The 24,081-nt window shown below is 39.5% G+C and overlaps 1 protein-coding gene across 12 annotated transcripts in view; it reads left to right on the plus strand.

The window, feature by feature from the left end:
- Nucleotides 1-24,081, plus strand: part of arid1b (AT-rich interactive domain 1B) — a 609,086-nt gene that overhangs the window by 408,221 nt on the left and 176,784 nt on the right. For 9 of the 12 annotated variants that reach the window (XM_060831573.1, XM_060831574.1, XM_060831575.1 and 6 more), the window contains exon 6: nt 11,922-12,011. The exons of the other annotated variants lie outside the window; for them this stretch is intronic. In XM_060831573.1, coding sequence (XP_060687556.1) covers nt 11,922-12,011 — 90 coding nt within the window. The remainder of the gene's footprint in view (nt 1-11,921; nt 12,012-24,081) is intronic. 12 annotated transcript variants of the gene reach the window in all.

Raw genomic sequence — 24,081 nt, forward strand, 5'->3', positions numbered from 1 at the left:
AATCCATTCCGTGTCTAACAGGCTGCCAGTCCCTGAGCGTATTGGTACCGAAAAGTTTGTTGTGTTCTGAGTGGCAGTCAACCCATAATTATCTTTCCAGGCCAGCTCCTGTAAACACACATCTGTTTTTGTTGTTCTCTCTTCCTTTCCAAAACATTTTGGTGGTGAAAGCTCAAAGTTTAACTTCAACTTTCAGTTCCAAACCAAACATGAGAAAAATAAAATAATGAAGGTTTCAACAGGTTCATTCAATTTTTAATGTCTTTTTATAACTATTGTTTTTTCTGCTATAACACTTTTAAAGTAGGCCTGAAGCTTTGCCAGAAATGTAAGTGATCTAATTACTGCCCAATAAAACAGCATATAGCTGCTTTAAAGGCATAAATCGTTTCCAGAACCTACAGTGAATTTATGGTAAAATGTTAAAAATATATGCCTCACCTGTTGTACAATATATACAAAATCATGTCATTTCTAAAATGGTTACTTTCTTAACAAAAATATTAACATAGATGCTACTTTTTACATTATTTAATATTTTTGCAGCATTTTCAAATATACAGATTAGACTAGAAACTCCTGAGGATCTTAATACGTGCGTATTTTCTAGATGATATTTGATTCAAAGTCCAAGACCTAAGTCCAAATCCATAAAACCTTCTTGTTTTTTGGTTTGTTTTAACTTTGATATGCTTTGACTAACTTTTCTTTTCAAAGGAACATGCATTCTTTTATACCTAATTATCTCTTCCCTGGTTACCTTCCATTAATTTCTTAATACTTGTCAAGCCTTTTCCAAGCTATCTGTACCTGGTCTCTTCTTAAATCACTGCAATTAGATTTTCCTGCCTTGAGCATTTGTAATCAGTTTTTCTGGACTCTTCCCATAATTATTCGAAGTAATGTTATGGCCACTGTTCACTAAATTATCTTGTGGTGTAACACATTCCATCAGACCTGCAGTATTTCCCTGGACCAGGTTCAAAACTATTTCCTTTCTTGTTTGATGAAAAATGTATTTGATGAGAATTTTCCTGTAGTCATTGGAGATTTCTTTCCTCTACCTTTAATAGTATGGTGTTTTCCAGTCACTATTCGGATGATTAAAATCTTCTGATGTTGTATTCTATTTGCACACTTTTGTCAAAAATCTGGTCAACTATCTCCTTTTCACTATAACAACCTGGCAGCATAATAACAACTTCCTCTGTGCTCTCAAGCCAAATACATTCAGTCCTGGAACCATCCAGGGTATCCTTTTCTATTGCAAACAGCAACATCATATTTAATTAATATAGCCTTGACTTGCTGCTCTTTTTCCTTCTCTGTTGATCCTAAGTCTTTGATAGCTAAGAATTCCCTATTTACTAGCATTGAAACTTCAAAATTGAGCTTTGATGCTACTGCTACAAACATGACTACCCAGGAGGTATTAAGTGTACTGGAGATTCTGCAAAGAACAAAATCAGCATGCAACCAGTTCCAACCAGCCTACTATTGAAGTCAATCTGCTAACTCTTAAATCAATCAGACCCCAATCACTAAAACCTTTATTAAAGCTTGTAAGAAGGCAGCACATTTAAAACAATCCAGTCAGTCCAGTTTTCCCAGTCGATCTCCATAGCACTACAAGATTATTCTGCTCACACGCCCATCCAATTTTATTTTGAAATCATTCAATGTCTCTGTTTTCACCACCCTGATTGAGAGCTTCAGATCATTATCACTCTCACAATGTAAAAGTGTTCTTCTTCACATCCTCTTGCATCGCTTGTGCTAAACCTTGAATCTGTATCCCATTCGTCCTTGTATCGTCAACCAATCAAACAGCTGGTCTTTGTCTACTTCATTGAAATCTGTTCAGCCTCTCCCTAAAGTTCAAACCCATGAACACTGGCAACATCGTTGTAATCTTTTCTGGACCCTTTCAAGTTTCACAATATCCTTCCTATAGCAGACCAGAATTAAATGCATTATTCCAAAAGTGGCCTAACCAAAGTCTTGGACAGCACTATATGAACCCCCAACTCCTATACTCAATGCACTGACCAATAAAGATCCTGAACGTCTTAGATTTTATTCAAGGCACATTGATTAATTCAAGTGGGGAATATTCCATCATATGTCTTTAAGGTGGTGGACAGATTTTGAGAAGCAGGAGATGAGTTATTCACCACAAAATCACCACAACTGAGTTTCTGATGAGTGGTGAATTCCAGGAGCTTAGATCAAAACTTGCGGAATATTAAGAGATGTGTGTAAAGTGGATGTGGAGATGATGTTTCCACTAGTAGGAGAGATTAGGATCTGAGGACACAGCCTCAGAGTGAAGAACTGAGATGAGGAATTTCTTCAGAGGCTGGTGAATCTGTGGAATTCATTGTCTCAGAAGAATGTGGAGGCTGAGTCATTGAGTGTATTTAAGACTGAGATAGGTTCTTTATTAGTATGGGGATCAGAGTTAAGGGGAGAAGGCAAGAGAATGGAGTTGTGGAACATACCAACAATGATCAAATGGCGGGGCAGATTTAATGGGCCAAATTGCTTAATTCTGATGGTCTATGATGAGCAACTCTGTACTGGTAATGACTTTGAGGGGAAGTGTTTGGATATTCCCTTATTGAAGATGGTTATTGCCTGTTACTTTTGTGTGACATGGATTCAAATAATCAAGTTCAAAACTGTAACTTAGGTTCCAGTCAGTTGAAGGTTTGAACTCATAGGTACAACCCAGATAAAATTAAAATTCATTGTTTGTGTACTATTTTAAATGTTAATATATATGATCCTATTTATGTGCTACCATAAACTTAGATATTAATTTCAATTTTAAACCCAGTTGTTTCCGACCAATGCATACCTTTGTTCATTAGCAATATAAAATATGTTAATGATAGAATTAATGATTTATTGTTTAAAGAAAGGCTTTCGTTCTGTTCAAGTTATTCATAATTACATTTTTAAAAAAAGATCCATTTGACAGGTTTGAGGTGTTCTATTTTACTCCCAGTTTGTTTAGAAATGTACAACTCGCAAGTAGTTTTAATCAACCCTCTTTGCATTTGATCAAGAATTATGCTTATATTTTATGATAATCTGTAAGAAATTCAAGATTATTTCTGAGCAGAAAAGCATGAGCCCAATAACTTTGGATTTTTTTTAACATTGGGAATATTGATTTGTGTGCTTGTGATGGATTGTGAATAGGATTTTCTGACAGTGTATTTATGTAGCAGCCAATATACACTATTAACAATGAGACTACCCCAACTAGATTGACTTGCCATTGATATAAAAGTCAGAACCAAAAAGTCTGCTTCCTGACACTATGTATTTTTGTTGCTATTTTGTGAAAATCAAATTCCAGCAAGCCCAAATAATTAGTGTACTAATGTTAGCTTTCGTCCATTTAACTTTATGCCTTTGCTTGGTAATTTTAAAAATCTAATTAACAGTCTTGTGCAAATAAAAATAAAACACTTTTTGCCTGAAAAAGAAATTAAGTGTTGGAGTTGCAGTAGCATATATGCTTTTGTTTCTCTATACAAAGGCATTTTTTTTTTTGGTTTTATTTTAGACAGCATTACAGTCAAGTTTGTTTTGTTTTGAAAGAATCTATGCTCAAGAATCTGTTCATTATCTTGAATATCTCAACTTGATGCACTTTATTTGGTGCTGGTAAAGTTGTACAGACTCAGCGATTAGTAACAAAATAAACTCAAATACCCTGAAACAGAACCATAGAGGTGAACTTTCAGGCATTAGCCTAATCATTGCAGTTCAGCAATGTTGTACTTTCTTTGTCTCATTTTGTTTTATAGACACTACCTTAGAATCCTCTGCATGTAGAACAGACTGTCCATAAGATATATAGGAGTAAAATTAGGCCATCTAGCTGATCAAGCGCTTTTCCAGCAACACATTTTCAGCTCTGATCTCCAGCATCTGCAGTCCTCACTTTCTCCATCTGGCTGATCAAGTCTGCTCTACCATTTGATCATGGGCTGATAATGTTTCTCAACCCCATTTTCCTGTCTTCTCCCGAGAACTCCTGGTTCCCTTACAGTCAAGACCCTATCTTTAATACACTTAATTATCTTAGTGTCCAAAGCCTTCTGTGACAATGAATTCCACAGATTAATTATTCTCTGGCAGAAGAAATTCTTCCTCATCTCTTCACTGAGGTCATCGCTTCACTGAGGCTATACCCATGGGTCCTAGTGTCTCGTACTAATGGAAACTTCCTTCTCCACGGCCACTCTATGCAGGACTCTTAGTATTTTGTAATTTTCAATGAGATTCACCCCTCATTCTTTTAAATTCCATTGAGTACATACCCAGAGTCTTCAACTGCTCCTCATATGACAAGTCCTTCATTCCTCAGATCATTCACGTAAATCTCCTCTGGGTGCCCTCCAAAGCCAGCGCATCCATCCTTAAATACAAGGCCCAAAACTGCTCGCAATATTCCGTATGGCGTTTGACCTTATACAGCCTCAGCAAGTACATTTCTACTCTTATATTCTAATCCTCCCGAAATAAGTGCAAACATTGCATTTATCTTCCTACCAACTGAACCTCCAAGGAAATCCTGAATTAGGACTCCCAAGTCCCTTTGTGCTTCAGATTTCTGAAGCTTTAACCAATTCAGAAAATAGCCTATGCCTCTATTTTTCCTATTTTAGTGCAACTCACTTTCCCAAATTATATTCTATCTGCCAATTCCATACTAACTTTCCTAGCCTGTCCAAGTTTTTCTGCAGCCTCCCCACCACGTCAACATTACCTATCCCAACAACAACCTTTGTCATCTGCAAACTTAGCACCAATGCCTTCAGTTCCTCTATCCAGATCATTAATGTATAACATGAATAATTGAGGTCCCAACACAGACCCTGCAGAATTCTACAAGCATCCAGCTGTCATCCCAAAAAAGACAATTTTCTGCCTTCTGCCAGTCAGCAGATACTCTGTCTATGCCAGTATCTCACCCCTAACATCATAGGTTCTCATCTTGTCCAGCAGCCTCCCATGAGGCACCTTGTCCAACGGCCTCCTGAAAATGCAAATAGATCACACTTACTGGCTTTCCTTTGCCTACTGTGCTTATTACTTCCTCAAAGAATTCTAACATATCTCAGTCTTAACCTCCCCTTGATGAAGCTGTGCTGACTCAGCCCTATTTTCCCATGCACTTCTAAGTACTCCACAACCTTTAGACTTTAGAGTTATTCATAAGATTTTAAAGTCAGGCTAACCTATAGTTTTCTATTGTCTGCCTCCCTTAAACAGATGATTTTCCAGTCCTCTGAGACTTTCCCTGACTCCAGTGATTCTTGAAAGACCATCACCAATACCACCACAGTCTCCTCAGCTATCTCCTTCAGAACTCTGGAGTATAGTTGATCTGGTCTGAGTGATCTATCCACCTTCACACCTTTCAGCTTACCTAGAACTTTCTCCTTAGTCATGGGCATTACACCCACCACTGCTCCCTGCTGTTGAGGTTCTGGTATGCTGCTGGTGTCTTCCACTGTGAAAACTAATGCAAAGTACCTAATCAATTCCTTTGCCATTTCCTTGTTCTTCATTACTGCTTCTCCAGCTCATTTTCAAGCAATCTAATGTCCTGTTTTACCTTTTATATATCTCAAAAAAGTTGTCATCTTCTTTTATCTTAGCTTACCATCATAATTCACTTTCTCCCCATGAATTGCTTTTTTAGTTACCCTTTTCTGTTTTTTGAAGGCTTTCCAATCCTCTGGCTTCCCACTAACCTTCACATTGTATGCTTTTTCTTTTATGCTGTCCTGGACTTGCCTTGTCAGCCAAGGTTCCCTCGTCCTCCCCTTAGCATGTTGTTTCTTCCTTGAAATGATGTGCTTTCTGAATTATCCCAGAAACTCCTACTATTATTGTTCCACTTGCTTTCTACTTGGCTCCCAAAGCAACTTCACAGAGACTGGTATCTCATTACCAAGTCACTCTTTATTTACAGGTGCACAGTATGTGGGCTCTGATCAGCCAGCTCAGAGTCATTCCCAGAATGAATAGTCTCTCTAAGTCTTCTGTCAGCCAGGGCTCCCTGATTGACCCAGGTTAACAACCCCAATCAAGGATCATCTAGTCAATGAGATCCACCTGGCAGTCATTCCAGTCACTACACTGCCCTTCCAATCATTTCTAGCCAGTTCCTCCTTGATGTCTTTGTAGTACCTTTACTCAGTTGTAACTGTAACATCTGCTTCCAGCTTCTCCCTCTCCAACTGCAGGGTGAATTCTATCATATTATGGTCACTGAACCCTAGGAAGTCCTTCGCCTTGGGCTCCCTAATCAAGTCTGTTTCATTATATATCATCAAGTCCAGAATTATCTATTCCCTAGTAGGTTGTAATACAAGCTGCTCCAAAAAAAAATTACATTGGAATTGCACAAATTTCTTTTCTTGAGGTTCACAGTCATCTTGATTTTACCAGTCATACTGACATGTTGGAAACCCCCAATGATTATTGTAATTGTGTCTTTTTCACATGCTACTTCTATCACCTGATTTATTTTCTTTCCAAAACCTTGGGAGGCTGTACACCAGTCCCATCAGGGTCTTTGGTTTTTATTCATTCACGGGATGAGGGTGTTGCTATGTAGGCTAGCATTTATTGCCCATCCCTAATTGCCTGGAGGCAATTAATAGTCAACCACATTGCGGTGGGCCTGGAGTCACGTGTAGCCCGGACCAGGTAAGGCTGGCAGTTTCTTTTCCTAAAGAGCATTAGTGAACCAGATGGGTTTTCCCTGACAACTGACAATGTTTTCATGGTCATCTTTAGACTCTTAATCTAGGATTTTTTTCTTACTAAATTCAAATTCCACCACCTGCCATGGTGGGTTTCAAACCCCGGTCCCCAGAACATTACCTGGATCTCTGGATTAACAGTCCCATCGCTTTGCAGTTCCTCAATTCCTACCCGCACAGATTTCATGTCTTCCAATTCTATTTAACGTTGCTATTAATTTAATTTCTTACTAACAAAGCAACCCCACCCCTCTGCCCATCTGCCTGTCCTTTTGATAGGACTCTTTTCCTCAATATTTAGTTCCCTGGCCTTGATTCCCTTGCAGCCACATCTCTATGATAACTGCAACATTGTACCTGCAATTTCAATCTGCAATACAAGATCATTTACCTTGTTTTGCATATTGTGTGCATTTAAGTCCAATGCCCTTACTCCTGTGTTGATTGCCATCCTTCTCATACCTGCTGTATCTAAAGTTATGTTCCTGACCCTTTTCCATATTTCATCCCCCATTACTTGTTTTGGAAACTTTAATGACCTCTGCACCCGCCATTTAACGTTTTCTGTAATTTTCCGTGCCACTGAACCCATCCCCCTATATTTTGTTTAAAGCCCTATACACACCCTTCATCATGCAATTCCAGTATGATGCAAATGGAGATTGTCCCATCGGAATAGCACCCTGTTTCCCCAGTACTGTTGTCAGTGTCCCAAGAATTCAAACCTATATCTCCCACACCAGTCTTTGAACCATATGTTAATCTTGTTGACCCTGTGCCAGTTTGCTCATGGCTCAAGTAGCTATCCAGAAATTATTACCTTATTGGTTCTGTGTTTTAATTTAATCCCTTGCTGCTGATATTTGTTCAGCAGAATGCCTTTCCACTTTCTACCTATATTACTGGTACCTGCATAGACCATGACAACTGGTTCCCCTCCCGCTCCAAGTTCTTCAGCAACCCAGATAAGATATCCTGAAGCCAGCCAGGCAATACTTCCTTTTGGGTTTCTTGATCCTGGCCACGAAGAACAGTGTTTATTCCCCTGACTATAATTTCACCCAACTGCAACTATATTTTACATTTCTCTCCCCTCTTGAGTGGCTCCTTGTACATGGTTCTATGGTCTAGGTAACCATCTCCCCTCCCTGATGTGTCACCATATTCAAAGCTCAAATTCCAACTCATCAACTCTGAGTCAGCTTTCCTGAAATGACCAACACTTGTACATGTACAACAAATTGCCTGGCCTTGCATCTTTATTTTATTACTTAATTTATTTTTTCAAATATTCTTACTAGTTTTTTATTTTGTAATCGGCGAATATTTTCCCCATTTGACTTTGATGTGAAAGTAACCTCTAATAGTTAGCTACTTATTTGATTATCACCAACTAATTAACTTATGGTTTCTCTGTGATGTCACTCTTTTATGCTGGGTCCCTGATTCTGGACTTAAATTTATCCTGTTTTAAAAAATCTTACAAACTGTGGGCCAAAAAGAAAATCAAACAACAAACACCTGTTCCCTCTGCACCAAATGCTCATGCTGCCTCCAAATTCCCTAAACTATGGACTTACATGGTTTGTGTTTCACTCCAGATGGATCTCTCTCTTTCCTGACAGGGTAAAGCTTATTGATCCATTTCATATCTGATCTCATTTCTTTAATCTGTGTTGAAAAGGAACAGTCATCTCAAAGTAGGTTGAACCACTGTGCCACCTTACGGGTTAAAATTTACGTTCGCAAAATCTGTATTTTGTGCCTTTCATGGGCTTTTAAACTTCCAAATGGGTTCTGTGGTGTGTGTACACACATCTAGTTCAAATCATACAGAACAAATGTGGAGAGCATTCACTTGAAGTTTGCAGAGTAGGCAGATTGTGAAGTTAATTACCTTGCAACACAGCTTTCATACTAGAACTGCTGTTCTGGAGCTCAGTGCTTTAGTTGATACTCACGTAATGCCTCGGGGCTGAGCACAAATTCAGCAACAACAAGGATCCCTCATCTCTGCATCCTCCCACCATCTTTGCCAGTTCAATTTGATGAGGTCAACTAGCTGCTAATTTAATTATATTCACTGCTGTGTTTACTGTACAAGAACTTTGAACTTTCTAGGGTTTTAAGTTGCTGAAGTTAACAGAAAGTGATCTGGCAAGTACTGAAGAAGTTATCCTGACTTTAAAGCTTTAGCAGAAGGTATCAATGTCAACAGTCTTCTTGGAATGTAATGTACGATCATGGACCATGCTGGAGAGAAGTGGGAAAGGGAATAAAAGCAAGATGCCTTAACATTCAAGGATGTTCAAAGAGGAGCAGTGTTGGAGTTATCAGAATTTCAATCAGGACAGTGTAATCAATTGCTACCTGCCAGAACAATAACTGCAACCATGTACTTCCAATGGTAACCTTAGCCATCAATTTTTGTGTGTCAGACTGACACTGGACCTATTACCCTGCAGTATATTGTCCACTTCGAATAAAGGCTGTATTCAAACAAGACTGACTATACTTCATTTTCTCCCCCAAGAACCACAGACTTCATATGTAGCACATCACTGATTATGCATGTCAATTTTCCTTCAAATCAGTTAGTGTGTGACACAGCATTGCTAATCATTCGTTGGGTATGCTTGCAACAGTCGTATGCCATCCCTCTTCTGCAATCTACTATGCTAGCTGCATTTCTGCTGTGCAACAGACCAAAATATGCCAGTGGGGCAACAAAAGCTCTCCACAGGCGACATGGTAGCTCAGTGGTTAGCATTGCTGCCTCAAAACATTAGGGACCCGTATTCAGTTTCAGCCATAGGTGACTATTTGTGCGGAATTTGCACATTCTCCCCGTGCCTGCATGGATTTCTGCCAGTTACTCCAGTTTTTTGCCACAGTCCAGAGATGTTCAGGTCAGGTGGTTTGGCCATGCTGAATTGTCTCGTAGTGCCCAGGGATGTGCAGTCTAGTTGGATTAACTACAATAAATACAGAAATGGAGTGAGGTGTGCTGAATTTGGGTGTAATGCTCTTCAGGGGGTCAGTGAAGACATGATGGACCAAATGTCCTCTTTATGCACTGTAGGGATTCTATGATTCACTAACCACATGACTGATGATTTTGGTGCACAACATACATACAGATGGGCAGTTTGCAAACAGTGAAAAGCCACTAGGATGTGATAAAGCATACCATTGACAGGCCATATAATGTTTCCACTACTTGGAACCTCTCTGAAGGAGTACAGCTTTACTTGGTAGTAAGGGTGTCAAGATTCATGGTGCAGAACCTCATCACCATGAGTGTATAGCTGTTGCCACTGGCTTTATAAGAAGTAGGTCTGAGGCAATCTAGATGGGAGGCAGCACTTAGACTTCCATCCTGACAGCATTGTGTGTGTGTGCTTAGAACTGGAGCAATTCAAGAAGACAGCTCACTCCCACTTTCTCCAGGGCTATTAGAAATTCGCCAGTGATGCCTGTATCCCACAAATGAATTCTTAAAAAAAAGGCAGACCTTTTCTGATTAAGACTCTTCCCTGAGCCACTTACCTGACTGCATACAAGCATATGCAACTTCCAGTCCTCCATTTGTCAAACTACCTTCCAACTGTAATTGACTATTACACTGTTGGCTTTGCCATAAAGCAAAAAAAAATTATAGCCAACAGAAAGTAAATGTTTCAAACTTTATAAATGTAGTCTGTTATTGTACATATAAATGAAAACTAATCAACCTACTGACTGGCTACTCTATGCTTTTGCTTATCTTCGTGCTTCTGCACAGGATTTGTCTTCTCAATTCTGCCAGTCTGTTGCCCATCAGTGACCCGCTGTGCTGCTTTCCTTGCTCAGATGGTGCAGTTTGTAGCCATGTTTTCTAGGCTCTAGCTACTTAGGTCGTACACAAGATTTCAGCATTGTTGGTGCAAGGCTGCTGATTTTTAGTGAGGCAGACTTTGAGATGGCCTTAAAGAATAGCCTGAAGTAGCACTGTCCCTATAAGACCTGGCTTCAGACTGTAGCATCTGGAGATGGAGAGCAGCAGTCTGGTCTGGCTCACTGTTGGTACCAAAAACCACACTTGAGTTTCATATTCTTACCAATCTCAGGGTGAAGAAGTTTTATTTCTGAATTCCCTGGTTGATTTCTTGATGTCTATCTTTAATTAATGGATTCTGGGTTTTGTTCTTCCCAATGTGGAATTGTTCTGAGTCCAGTCTCTGTAAAGCTTCCATAATTTTAATACTTCTTTTCAAGTTGTCCCATATATTTCAGAAAGAAGAAGTCCACCACCTGATTGATTCTTACATAATAGGTACACTGCAGCCTGGGATCCTCCTGTATTATTTTTTGAAAACTTTCTAATGTCTCTACACCTTTTTAAACTGCATTTATCATAATTATGTACAAGATATAGTCCAACAATTGTTTAGTACAACTCCACTTCTTTACTTTTCAGTTCTGTCCATCTAGAAATAAACCCTTGTGCTTTGTTTGCTTTTTATGGTCCTGTCAAACTGCGTTGCTACATAATTTAAGTAATTTCACTCCCAGAACCCTTTGCTCTTCTAACCCACTTTGACTTTAATATGCAACTTCCTTATTTTTCTTGCTTCGCATGTATCTGTGTTGAAATTCATTTGCTAGTTGTAAATGTCCATTCTACGAGTTTGTTAACGTTTCCTAGTTTCTACTTTCCCACTCTTTCCAAATTTATTGTTAACTGAAAATTTTAAAATTTGTTTTTTCTGATTCCAAAGTAATATTGTCCCCTGCTGTCTGTGCGTGTATTGTATCCTTTACTCTCAATCTTCATTCATCTATGGTGATTTAGTATTGTGTTCATTTTCTGCCATGGAAGAAGACATGGATCACTTTTAGCAATGCAAAGTTGCAATTGAATGGTGATTTCCAAGACATACTTATTTCTTAAACTGTGGCTTCATAAAATGAATTTTCCACCGTAATCAACAAAAGAGAGAGACTGCAGTATACTTGCTTTTAAATTATGGATATTTTCAGTTTCCTCAAGTTTGAATCAGTAAACTATAGATTGTCTCTTTTCTTTTATTCAATGTTTAATAAATTAAAATGCTGTTGCATTGTCTGTATCTCTTCACAATGCAGGAGCTCCAATGCCAGCTCAACCTCCCAATAGCCAATCAGATGCTAGTTCTCATCCTATCATGAGTCAGTCACCTATGTCACAGGATCGAGGTTGGTTGTTTTAATATGATTTCTGACTTTAAATGGATGCTGCTACTTTTGATCAAATTAAAGAAAGACAGTATTTCTAATTTTAAATATTTCACTAATAACCATACCATTAACAATTTGCTGCTTTTTTTGTTAATTTGAAAATAAGCACAGTCAGTACCTCATGGTTAAAACTTAAAACTTAGCAGCTTCATGTTTTACAGACCATGCACATTTTACAAATTAGTGCTTTTGTAATAGAATGTTTCACTAATTGAGTTTTTTCCAATGTGACCACAGATTTTAGTTGGTTTTAAAATTAATTTGCAGATTAACCTTAATGTCCTGCAATTCGGACATGTATGAAATTATGAAATAAATTAAAAGTTTGTGTACCCATTACAAACTAATCATCTTTTGTTAGAATTGCAGCAGCTACTATATCTTAATGTATTTACATCTGGAATGCAATATGGTGTGATTATAAATATATTTTGTCAAAATTGAACTACTTGCTTTCTAAGCCTTTGATCCAAAGTAATGTATTTTAAAGTTAAGCTATTTTTCACTCCATTTGTAAGATTAAGTATAACAATACAAACACAAATTTTCTTGTAAATATTTCCAGTAATGGTATTGTTCATAATCGAAAAGGTTTGCATGCCACAGAAATATATTTCTGACTAACTTAGAGTCATAGAGATGTACAGCATGAAAACAGACCCTTCAGTCCAACTCATCCATGCTAACCAGATGTCTTAAGTTAATCTAGTCCTACTTGCCCATGCTTGATCCATATCCCTGTAAGCCCTTTCTATTCATATGCCCATCCAGATGCCTTTTAAATGTTGTAATTGTACCAGCTGCCACCACTTCCTCTGGCAGCTCATTCCATACATGCATGACCCTATAGTGTAAAAGTTGCCCCTCTGGTTACTTTTAAGTCTTTCCCCTCTCACCCTAAACCTGTACCCTCTAGTTTTGGACTCACCCACTCCATGGAAAACACCTTGACTATTTACCCTATCCATGCTCCTTATGACCTTATACATTTCTATAAGGTCACCCCTCAGCCTCTGATGTCCAGGGAAAACAGCCCCAGCCTATTGACCTTCTCCCTATAGCTCAAACCCTCCAAACCTGGCAACACCCTTGCAAATCTTCTCTGAACTCTTTCAAGTTTCACAACATCCTTTCTGTAGGATGGAGATCAGAATTGCACACAATGTTCCAAAAGTGGCCTAACATCAATTGTACAATCTTTAAGCATAGAAGGAGCATATTGAGTTCATTGTGTCCAGCTTGCTTTTTGTAAAAGCTGTTGATTTAGTCACATAGCCTTAATCATTCCCCACTCTCTGGGCTTGGGCTGAAAGGTAGCACGTGGCATTCGCATCACACAGTTGCGGGGCTGTGACTGTTACTGGTGGGAAACAGCCTGGCTGCCTCTCCTTGGCATTAGGTAGTTTTGTAATTGCTGAATGCTCCACTGTCGGCATACTGGGGGTAGTAGTTGACCGGAGACTCAACACAGGGGCACAGTGGCTGTGGTGAGCAGGTCAGACACTAGGAATGCTACAGCGAGTAACACATCACCTGGCTCCCTGGGCCTATCCTCCATCTGCAGGGCACAGGTCAAGGTGTGATGGAATATCCCCCACTTGCCCGGACAAGTGCAGCCCCAACAACACTCAAGAAGCTTGACACCATTCAGGGCGAAGCAGCCTGCTTGATTGGTACTACGTCCATCAACATCCCTTCCCTCCACCACCGATGCTCAGGAGCAACAGTGTTACTACCTACAAGATGTACTACAGAAATTCACCATAGATCCTGAGATAATGCCTTTCAAACACACACCAGCTTTCATCTGGAAAGGTAAAGGCAGTAGATATGTGGGAACGTCACCACTTTCAAGTTCATCTCCAAACCACTAACCATTCTGACTTGGAAATATATTCCCATTACTTTACTGTTGCTGGGTGAAAAGCCTGGAATTCGCAACCCACAGCAGGTGGGCTGCTGCCGTTCAAGATGGCAGCTTGCCACCACCTTCTCAAGAGCAACTAGCGATGGGTAATAAATGCTGGCAGGTAGCGACACTCACATTTCACAAAATGAATGAATAAATAAATCCATGGGCATCCACTCTGTCCACCTCCTGCGCTCAGTAGCGGCAGGGTGCGTTATCAGTGGGATGCACTGCGAGAATTCAGCAAAGATCCTCGGGGAACATCTTTCAAGCCCACAACCTCTTCTGTTTAGAAGAGCTAAAACATGGCAGATGGAGTTCGATCTGGATGGATGCAAGGTGTTGCATTTTGGTGCAGCAAACCAGGGCAGGGCTTGTATGTTTGGTGATGTTCTGGAGTAGGGGGACCTGGGGATTCCGTTTGCCTTCATTGTTCAGTCCTCTGAGTATAGGAGTTGGGAAGTCATGTTGAAGTTGTACAGGACATTGGTGAGGCCTTTTCTGGAATACTGTGTCCAGTTCTGGTTGTACCATTATTGGAAGGATATTATTAAGCTGAAAAGGGTTCAGAAGAAATTTATCAGAATCTTGCCAGGTACGGAAGGTTTGAGTTATCAAGAAAAGCTGGGTCTTTTTTCACTGGAGTGTAGGAGGTTGAGGGGCAACGTTACAGAAATTTAAAGTATAAATAAAGGTATAGATATGAGTTTTCCCTAGGATGGGGTAGTTCATGACTAGCAGGCACATTTTTAAGATGAGAGGAAGGAGATTTTAAAAAAGACATGAGAGTCTGATGTTTTACACAGCAGGTGATTTGTATGTGGAGTGGGCTTCTGAGGAGCTGGTGGGTGTGGGTGCAGTTACGACATTTAAAAGATATTTGGATAAGTATGTGAATAGGAAAGGTTTGGAAGGATATGGGCCAGGCAGGTGGGACAAGTTTATTTTGGAATTATGTTTGGCGTGGATTGGTTGGGCCAAAAGGTCTGATTCTGTGCTATATGACTCTATGACGTTCCTGCCTTGAAATATTTATCCAATGTCCTTTTGCAAGTTATTATCAAATCTGTTTCCACCACCAGTATTCGCAATGCATAAGGGTAAGGGTTGAACTTGTTTCCCAGAAGCCTCAATGTGCCTGAGAAAATTGCAGGTGGTCAGTCTGAGGAATGTCACCCCTGCATGTGGAAATAACTGAATCAGTAGGGCATTCCTTTTCCAATCACAAGCTGTTGCAGTTCTATTTTCGCTGCTGATAAGTTCACTTGTGAGATTATGGGATCGTGTTCAATAACAACCAAGATCGGCGAGTGGAGAAAGTAGCCTCTTTATTGAGCATCCTCAGTACACAGTTTGAGATGGCGAGGGAATCCAAAGTACAGTTTTACAGTGGCCTCTTTTGTACATTTAAATTTTAGCACTACGGTGTCACATAGTTGTATCTATTGTCCACACATTTGCATGATATCTGTCCTGGGAAAGCAGGAGATAGTTAAGCGCTTGCTAAATGCTGGCTGTTACTCCTGATGGGATTAGAATGTCTGTCTGGTCTGAGTTTGAATAAGTAAAAGGTGTTGGTCCTTTTGTCTTCAAAGTTAGTAATGTTAGTAAAAATACTACACCTTTATGTTCGAAATAATGAGAAATTATACATGTTCTAAAGAAAGGTATGGAGGATATTAAACTGATCTGTTGCTGGGTTGTGAGATTTCATTTACGATTGTTGGTTTTGACCGTTCTTAGCCTTACATTCATGCAGTTTCATGGAAATGATGTTTTGATACTTTTTAATATGTATTTTAAAAGTACATACTAGTGGAGGAAACTGTTGAATGGTCTGCGATCCAGGTCCCGAGAGATGGTTAATCTTTTCATAATTTGGAGTGAGATATGGAGACATGATGATGTGTGCTGGCATTGTTCTGAGTAGGTTACAGTATTAACATTTATTCAGGGGTAGCCTTTGATACAGAAACAGGTCTAAACTATTTACAGCGTGGGGTATAAAGAAACAGTAATGGGTTGGAAGGCATATTTAATTTAGCTTATCTTAGAAGAGTAAAATGTACGACAAAAAATGCAGTTTTATGAATGAGTGAATGGAAACTCATTATAGTAAATGTAGAGTGCTTGTGAGTGATTTGGTAATATTTCATAGAGATGCAGTTGTCCTGATCAGAAAAAAAAAGCAACAGAAAACAGCAGTCTGTGATTGAGGGGGTAGCAACCTATGGGAAGACAAGTGGCAGTGATCGCTATATCTGCTAGGCCTATGGAGATCTAGGCTAAGGGATAACAGAGGTGGGGGGATGAATTTGGTGAGGAAGTGAGTGGTGAGTGAGTGCCAGGCCAGAGGATTTATTGGTCAGTATATTGAGTACAGGAGTTGGGAGGTCATGTTGCGGCTGTACAGGACATTGATTAGGCCACTTTTGGAATACTGCATTCAGTTCTGGTCTCTCTCCTGTAGGAAGGATGTTGTGAAACTTGAAAAGGTTCAGAAAAGATTTAGAAGGATGTTGTTCGGGTTGGAGGGTTTGAACTATAGAGAGAGGCTAAATAGGCTGGGGATATTTTCCCTGGAGCATCTGATGCTGAGGGGTAACCTTATAGAGGTTTATAAAATCATAAGAGGCATGGATATGGTAAATAACCACGCTCTTTTCCTGGGGGTGGGGAAATGTAAAACTAGAGGGCATAGGTTTAAGGTGAGAGGGGAAAGATTTAAAAGGGACCTGAAGGGCACCTTTTTCATGCAGAGGTTGGTATGTATGTAGAATGAGCTAAAAATAAGCCCTTCTTCTTTATGCCCGAAACATCGATTCTCCTGTTCCTTGGATGCTGCCTGACCTGCTGCGCTTTTCCAGCAACACATTTTCAGCTCTGATCTCCAGCATCTGCAGTCTTTCTCCATATAGAATGAGCTGCCAGAGAAAGTGGTGGAGGCGAGTACAATTACAACATTTAAAAGGTGTCAGGATGGGTATATGAATAGAAAGGGTTTAGAGCGATGTGGGCTGGGTGCTGGCAAATGGGATGAGATATAATTTAGGATGTCTGGTCAGCATGAGCAAGTTGGACCGAAGGGTTGTTTCCGTGCTGGACAGCTCCATGACTCTAAGCGAGGCCAGTTGAAGTATGGGTGTGGTGCAGTGGACAGAAACTGTGAAAGTGTACAGAGCAACTTTAAATCTGTCAATAAGGAATACTCGGCTAACTGGCATCCTGGAAATCTTTTCGAGTTAAACATGGCAACCATTTTGCACATACTAATATCCCACACAGTAATAAGCAGCATGCATATTCAAAATTCTTTCTATGGCCTTAGTATATTCCAAAGTTCTTTATACTCAGTTAATTACTTGGCAAGTGTAGCCATTGTTATAATTAAAAAAAAATAATTCAATAATTAATGCTGGTAAGTCTCAGTTTAGGCAAGATGATCTTAACAGTGGTACCAGATCTTTCAGCAGTGAAATCAAGAAATACTTGTATGTAAAAGGCAGTCGAGCTTTTGATACAAATGCAATTGATGCGAGATAAGTTGTTAAATATAGATCTGAAATTTCAATTAGAAATGCAGTCAAAACAGGTGGAATAACTGGGGGAAGGAAAAAAATTGATCTGGTTAAAATCCTCCAGAGTTTGGTACACGCAGTGGAATTACAGTAGCTGTGATTTCACCAGTCCTCAAAGTGTATTTACAATAGTGGCTTTCTGATTCGAGAAGTGTGTGTCAGTTATTTTGAGGAGAAAAAAGCTTTTGCGAACTTATGCCTGTCGTCTTGTGCCAGTTCATATATTGTGTTGAGAGTTTAAGTTTAATGGATGGGTAATAAATATTTAGGATATTGATAATGTCTGAGTCTGGTCACTGCATGTGTGAACACAAATACAGATGGTAACGTTTCTCAATGTCAGCATCATGTAATAAAGAAATTGATGAAAATTAATAAAATCTCTCTGAAAATCTAAAAGTATCTTAAACAAAAAAATGTGTTGACCTGGTCCACTCTTTTTCATAAAATGTAATTCTATGTTCCCCGTTCAGTCTGATACCCATTCCATAAATTGTATGCTTATGTGGAAAATGTTGGGGGCATCAAGTGTCCAAACTATTTATCAGAAATTATGATCTTAAATTTCATTAAATTTGGATTTTTCTGCTTTCACTCATTACAATGCTACAGATGGATTAACTTATTCTATTTAATGTTAATGGTTTAAGCATTTAATTGAAAATATAATTTGTTTTGCCATTTTGGAGATGCAACAGATGCTTCTGTCAATTGTTTATGCTTAAAGTAAGCACACTCAGTATGGAGAGTTTTGAACTGAAAATTAAAAATAAATAAATTCAAGATGTACTAGAAAGGGTGCAGAGTAGATTTACCTGGTTGTTGCTTATGCTGGAGAGTTTCAGCCACAAAGAGAGAGGTTCAACAGACTGGAGTTGTTTCTCTTCGGGCAGACAAGAGCAGGGGCGTGATTGGGATGTATAAAATTGCAGGGCACATGTAGGGTAGACAGAAGAACTTTTCCCCTTGGTAACAGGATCTACGACCGTTGGCACAGATTTGAGACAAAGAGTGTAAGGTTTAGAAAGGATGTAATGAAAAACATTTTTCCCCAGAGGGTAGTGGGAACGTGGAACTCACTGCCTGTAAGTGTGGTACAGACCAGATACCCATATAACATTTAATTGTATTCAGATGTGCAAGTGCACTGTCAAGGCATACATGTTTATGAGCCAAATGCTAGAAAATGGGATAAAAATAGTTAGGTGTTCGTTTTTGAATGGTGCAGACATGATGGGCTGAAGGGTCTTTTTATGTACTGTAAATTTCTCTGACTTTGACAAGATTAAATAAATGAATGCCCAAAATTTGGCTTTTAAGTAAATATCTTTGAGAATTTGTCAGATCTTGGAAGGATAATGTGCAGGAACTGAATTATACTGACCTTTACTGTTTTCTTAGTTATTATTGCTTACCAAAAAGAGCTATTTACTTGGCTAATGATCCAACATTCTTTTCTTTCCTACTATCCTTTAAGAGGTAAAAACTAGTTCAAAGCAGGTGCGAAAAAAGTGGAGATCATTCATGAATTCCCTAACATTTTTTAAAAAAAGTAAAATTCCATCAACACTTATCCATTTCAGGGGGTTGAGATTCCTGTCCAAAGTCTTAATTTATGAAACCATAACCTACTGCTATCTTTTACCATTATATTTTCATTAATTCAGTTTTGTGTTTCCTTTGCCCCTGTTCAAATTACAATAAAGTAGGAATGCTAAAGGCGAGTTGAAATTGCATAACCGTGCATATGTGAAGGCAGGCTGGAGGAACACCACCTTATCTGAATTAAAATTTTATTTGATCATTTTGCTCATTCATAAAATTGAAAATTGACCTATACCCATCTGACCAAGGTCAGTGTGTATAATTGACTTGAGTGACTAGAATGCAGTGATACCAATTTAAAGGATCTTTAGCACAGTATAAATGCTGCAAGTTTTGCTGATGGTCAGCCAGATAAAGCAGAGTAGCAGTTTAAACAAGCAATCCAACCCTCCAACTGATGTTGATATTAAATAGTCAAAAACTGATAACTTTCATTAATATCCCACGGGCATTTTATCAGACAAATGTTGACACCGAGCTGTATATCAGAACAAGTAACCAAAATTTTGGTCAAAGTGTTATGTTTCATGGAGTCCTTTAAAGGAGAAGAAACAGACAGTGAGGGGGGTAGGGAGACATTTCAAGAGCGCAGGACCTAGGCAGCTAAAGGCTACTGGCTCTAATAAAGAATAGTCATCAGGCTAAAATTGGAGACAGTAGGACTAGGGAAGGTTACAGAAACATATTAAAAAGCATGGATAAGAATTTTCAAACAAAGGTGTTGCTGGAGCAATGCAGGTCACCAGACATGGAATAATGGATTATTTGGACTTGATGCATTGGAATGTGGATGCTGGTTTGTGTTTAGTTTATAGAGGGTAAAGAACATGATGTAATGCAGGGATGAGGACTTCAGCGTTGATTGGTTTGAGACAGTTGTGGAAGTGCACTATATTGGGAAGTAGGTATACATGATGGGGAGGACAATGCAGTCTTAACTTTAGTTAATTCCAAAACTGAAGCAAACAAGGGAGACTATCCCAAAACACTGCTGGCAGTATCATGTTTTTTGCAGTGTTTAGTAAATTAATTTCAAAGTTGCATCCATAAAAATAGTTCTGTCATCACCTTACCGTACAGTAAAATTAAATAAAAGAATAAAGCTCTGTAATATTCAAGTTTGGGATGTCAGTTTCAGTAGTACCATATAAATATAGAGCTTTTTCCCTATAACTGTTCTGATGCCAGCGACTACAAAGCACCGTGTACCATTGAAGCAAACTTTACCACGTTTTCAGGAAATTCCTAAGCACTTTATATTCAAATATATGTTTTTGAAGAGAAGTGACCGTTACTATATGAGGAAATAATTGTTTGCCTTGGCTTTGCTCTGTTATAATCAAAATAAATGGGTAGTTGTGAATTTCCCCTCAAGGAATTTTCAGCTAAACAGTGCCAAGTTGGATAATGGGGAGTTCGGGGAAGGTAGTAGAACAGTGAAAGGCAATTGAAAAGTTTGAAATATATGATGGAGAGATTTTTTTCCAAACTAAATTCTACTTTGTTATATCTTGAATGTACAGAGATCTATAACCTTATTATACAACTAACACCACTATCCTGGGTCTCTTCAGAATTGGGCTTTGTTTAAAGTAGGGTCAGGTGTAGGATATTTCATTTCACATCAGTGAGGAGATGATTATCAAACAAGGTTTCTTTAACCAAATCCATCTTTTGAATGAAGTGCTGCTGAAATTGGTTGCAGTGACTGAAATTAACAAAAATGACATTGACATTGTTGGAGCGGCACAGTGGCTCAGTGATTAGCACTGTTGCCTCATAGCACCAGAGACCCGGGTTCGATTCCTGTCACGGTCAACTGTCTGTGTGGAGTTTGCACATTCTCCCCGTGTCTGCATGGATTTACTCCAGCTGCTCCAGTTTCCTCCCACATTCCAAAGATGTGCAGATCAGGTGAATTGGTCATGCTAAATTGCCTCTTGTGTTAGGTGCATTAGCCAGAGGGAAATGAGTCTGGGTGGGTTACTCTTCGGAGGGTTGGTGTGGACTTGCTGGGCCGAAGGGCCTGTTTTCACACTGTTGAGAATCTAATCAAAAGTCAAATGACACCGGCTTACAATCCAACAGGTTTGTTTGAAATCGCAAGCTTTCTAAGCGCTACCCCTTCATCAAGTGAAGTGCCTAACAAAGGGGCAGTGCTCTGAATGCTTGTGATTTCAAACAAACCTGTTGGACGACAACCCGGTGTTGTGTGACTTTTGACTTTGTCCTCCGCAGTCCAACACTAGCACCTCCCACATCATGATATTGATATTGACATTGATCTCATTCACAGTTCATTGAAATTGAAAATTATCATTATTATTCTTAGTAGAGAGAATTATTGAAGAAATTGTTTCACCATCTTATTTGACTCTGTGTCTCAATGCGAAGAGCATTTGTAGTAAGGTGGATGAATTAACTGCATGGACAGTTATTAATGGATATGATGTAATTGGGATCGCAGAGACCTGGCTCCAGGGTGACCACGGATGGGAGCTCAACGTCCAAGGTTATTAAATTTTCAGGAAAGACAGACAAAAAGGAAAGGGACGTGGAGGTAGGGTTGCTGGTTAAGGAGTAAAAAGTGAGGTCTGCAGATGCTGGAGATCAGAGCTGAAAATGTGTTGCTGGTTAAAACACAGCAGGTCAGGCAGCATCCAAGGATTCCTGATGAAGGGCTCTGGCCCGAAACGTCGAATTTCCTGTTCCTTGGATGCTGCCTGACCTGCTGTGTTTTAGCCAGCAACACATTTTCAGCTCTGATCTCCAGCATTTGCAGACCTCACTTTTTACTCGAAGATTTTAACCTACTGCGAATCCTCTTGCAAGGATGCCTTCCTTGAAGAAGCTGTCTTCCTCCATTCCTGATGAAGGGCTCTGGCCCGAAACGTCGAATTTCCTGTTCCTTGGATGCTGCCTGACCTGCTGTGTTTTAACCAGCAACATATTTTCAGCTCTTGCTGGTTAAGGAGGAGATTAAGACAATAGTAAGTTAGGTCATTAGCCTGGACAATATGGAATCAATATGGGTGGGGCTGCGGAGCACCAAAGGGAAAAAGACATTGGGAATTGTATACAGACCATCAAACAGGAGTTGTGATGTTGGGGACTGTATCACGCTGGAAATTAGAGGTGCATGCAGTAAGTGTACCACAGTTAGTATAGGTGACTTCAATCTACATGTTGATTGGACTAACCAAACTGGTAGCAATACGATGGAGGAGGATTTCTTGGAATGTATGAGGGTTGGTTTCCTCAACCAAAATGCCGAAGAACCAACGAGAGAGCAAGCTAACCTAGTATTGGCTTGTGTGTGAGAGCTTTTGAGGAACAGTGACCACATGATGGTAGAATTCTTCATTAAGATGGAGAGTGACACAATTAAATCTGAATCTAGGGTCCTGAACTTGAACCTAACTTTGGTGTAAGGCATAGATTGGCTTGGATAAACTGGGCAAGGGTAGTTAAGGGGTTAATGGTGGATAGGCAATGGCAGACATTTAAAAAAAAACGTGGATGAATTTCAACAATTGTACGTCTCTGACTGGCATAAGAGTAAAACAGGGATGGTGACACAACGTGGGTAACAAGGGAAATCAGGAATAGTATTAAACCAAAGGGAATGCATATAAATTGGCTAGAAAAAGCAGTAAACCTGAGGACAGGGAGAAATTTAAAATTCAGCAGAGGACAATAAAATGTTTAATTTGGAAAGAGAAAATAGAATATGAAAGTAAGCTTGTGGAATACATAAAAACTGACTGCAAAAGCTTCTACAGATATAGAGATGCCGGTGTTGAACTGGAGTGGACAAAGTTTTTTAAAAATCACGCAACACCAGGTTATAGTCCAAAGGTTTATTTAGTGGCACAGGTGATTGAAACTTTTGATGAAGAAGCTAGTGCCTCCAAATATACTTGTTGGTGTTGCGTGATTTGTAACTTTGTCTACAGCTATATGAAGAGAAGAAGACTGGTGAAGACAAATGTAGGTCCCTTGCAATTAGGATCAGGTGAATTCATAGTGAACAACGAAGAGATAGCAGCCCAGCTAAACAAATAGATTAGATTAGATTACTTACAGTGTGGAAACAGGCCCTTCGGCCCAACAAGTCCACACCGACCCGCCGAAGCGCAACCCACCCATACCCCTACATTTACCCCCTACCTAACACTACGGGCAATTTAGCCTGGCCAATTCACCTGACCCGCACATCTTTGGACTGTGGGAGGAAACCGGAGCACCCGGAGGAAATACTTTGGACTTCTCTCCACTCATCTTCAGGAAATGCCAAAGGACAGAGGGTAAAGCACAAAGGAGTAACTGAAGGCAATCCTTATTAGTCAGGATTATTAGGAATATTGATAGGATTAAAATCGATAAATTCCAAGGGTCTAATGCTCTCCATCCCAGAGTACTTAAGGAAGTGGCCCTAAAAATAGCAGATGCAATGGTGATCATTTTCCAGCATTCTGTAGACTCTGGAAGAGTTCCAATGGACTGGAGGGTGCTAATATAATCCCACCTTTTTTTTTAAAAAAGGGGAGAGAGAAAAAATGAGGAATTATAGGCCCGTTAACCTGACATTGATAGTGGGGAAAATGCTGAACTCAATCATTAAGGATGTAATAACTGAGCATTTGGAAATCAGCGACAGACTTGGTCCTAGTCAGCTTGGGATTCACTAAAGAGAAATCATGTTTGACAAATCCTCTGGAAACTTTTTGAGCATGTGACCAGTAGAGTAAACAGTGGTGAATCAATAGTTATGTATCTGGACTGTTGAAAGGTTTTTGATAAAGTTCCACACAAGAGATTAATAGGAAAATTAAAGCTCATGGTATCAGAGGTAATGTATTGACATGGATAGAGAACTGGTTTGCAGACAGGAAACGGAGATGGAATAAACAGGTCCTTTTCAGCGTGGCAGTCA

This window comes from Hemiscyllium ocellatum, chromosome 10, assembly GCF_020745735.1.
Source record: "Hemiscyllium ocellatum isolate sHemOce1 chromosome 10, sHemOce1.pat.X.cur, whole genome shotgun sequence".
In the NCBI taxonomy this organism is placed as follows: domain Eukaryota; kingdom Metazoa; phylum Chordata; class Chondrichthyes; order Orectolobiformes; family Hemiscylliidae; genus Hemiscyllium; species Hemiscyllium ocellatum.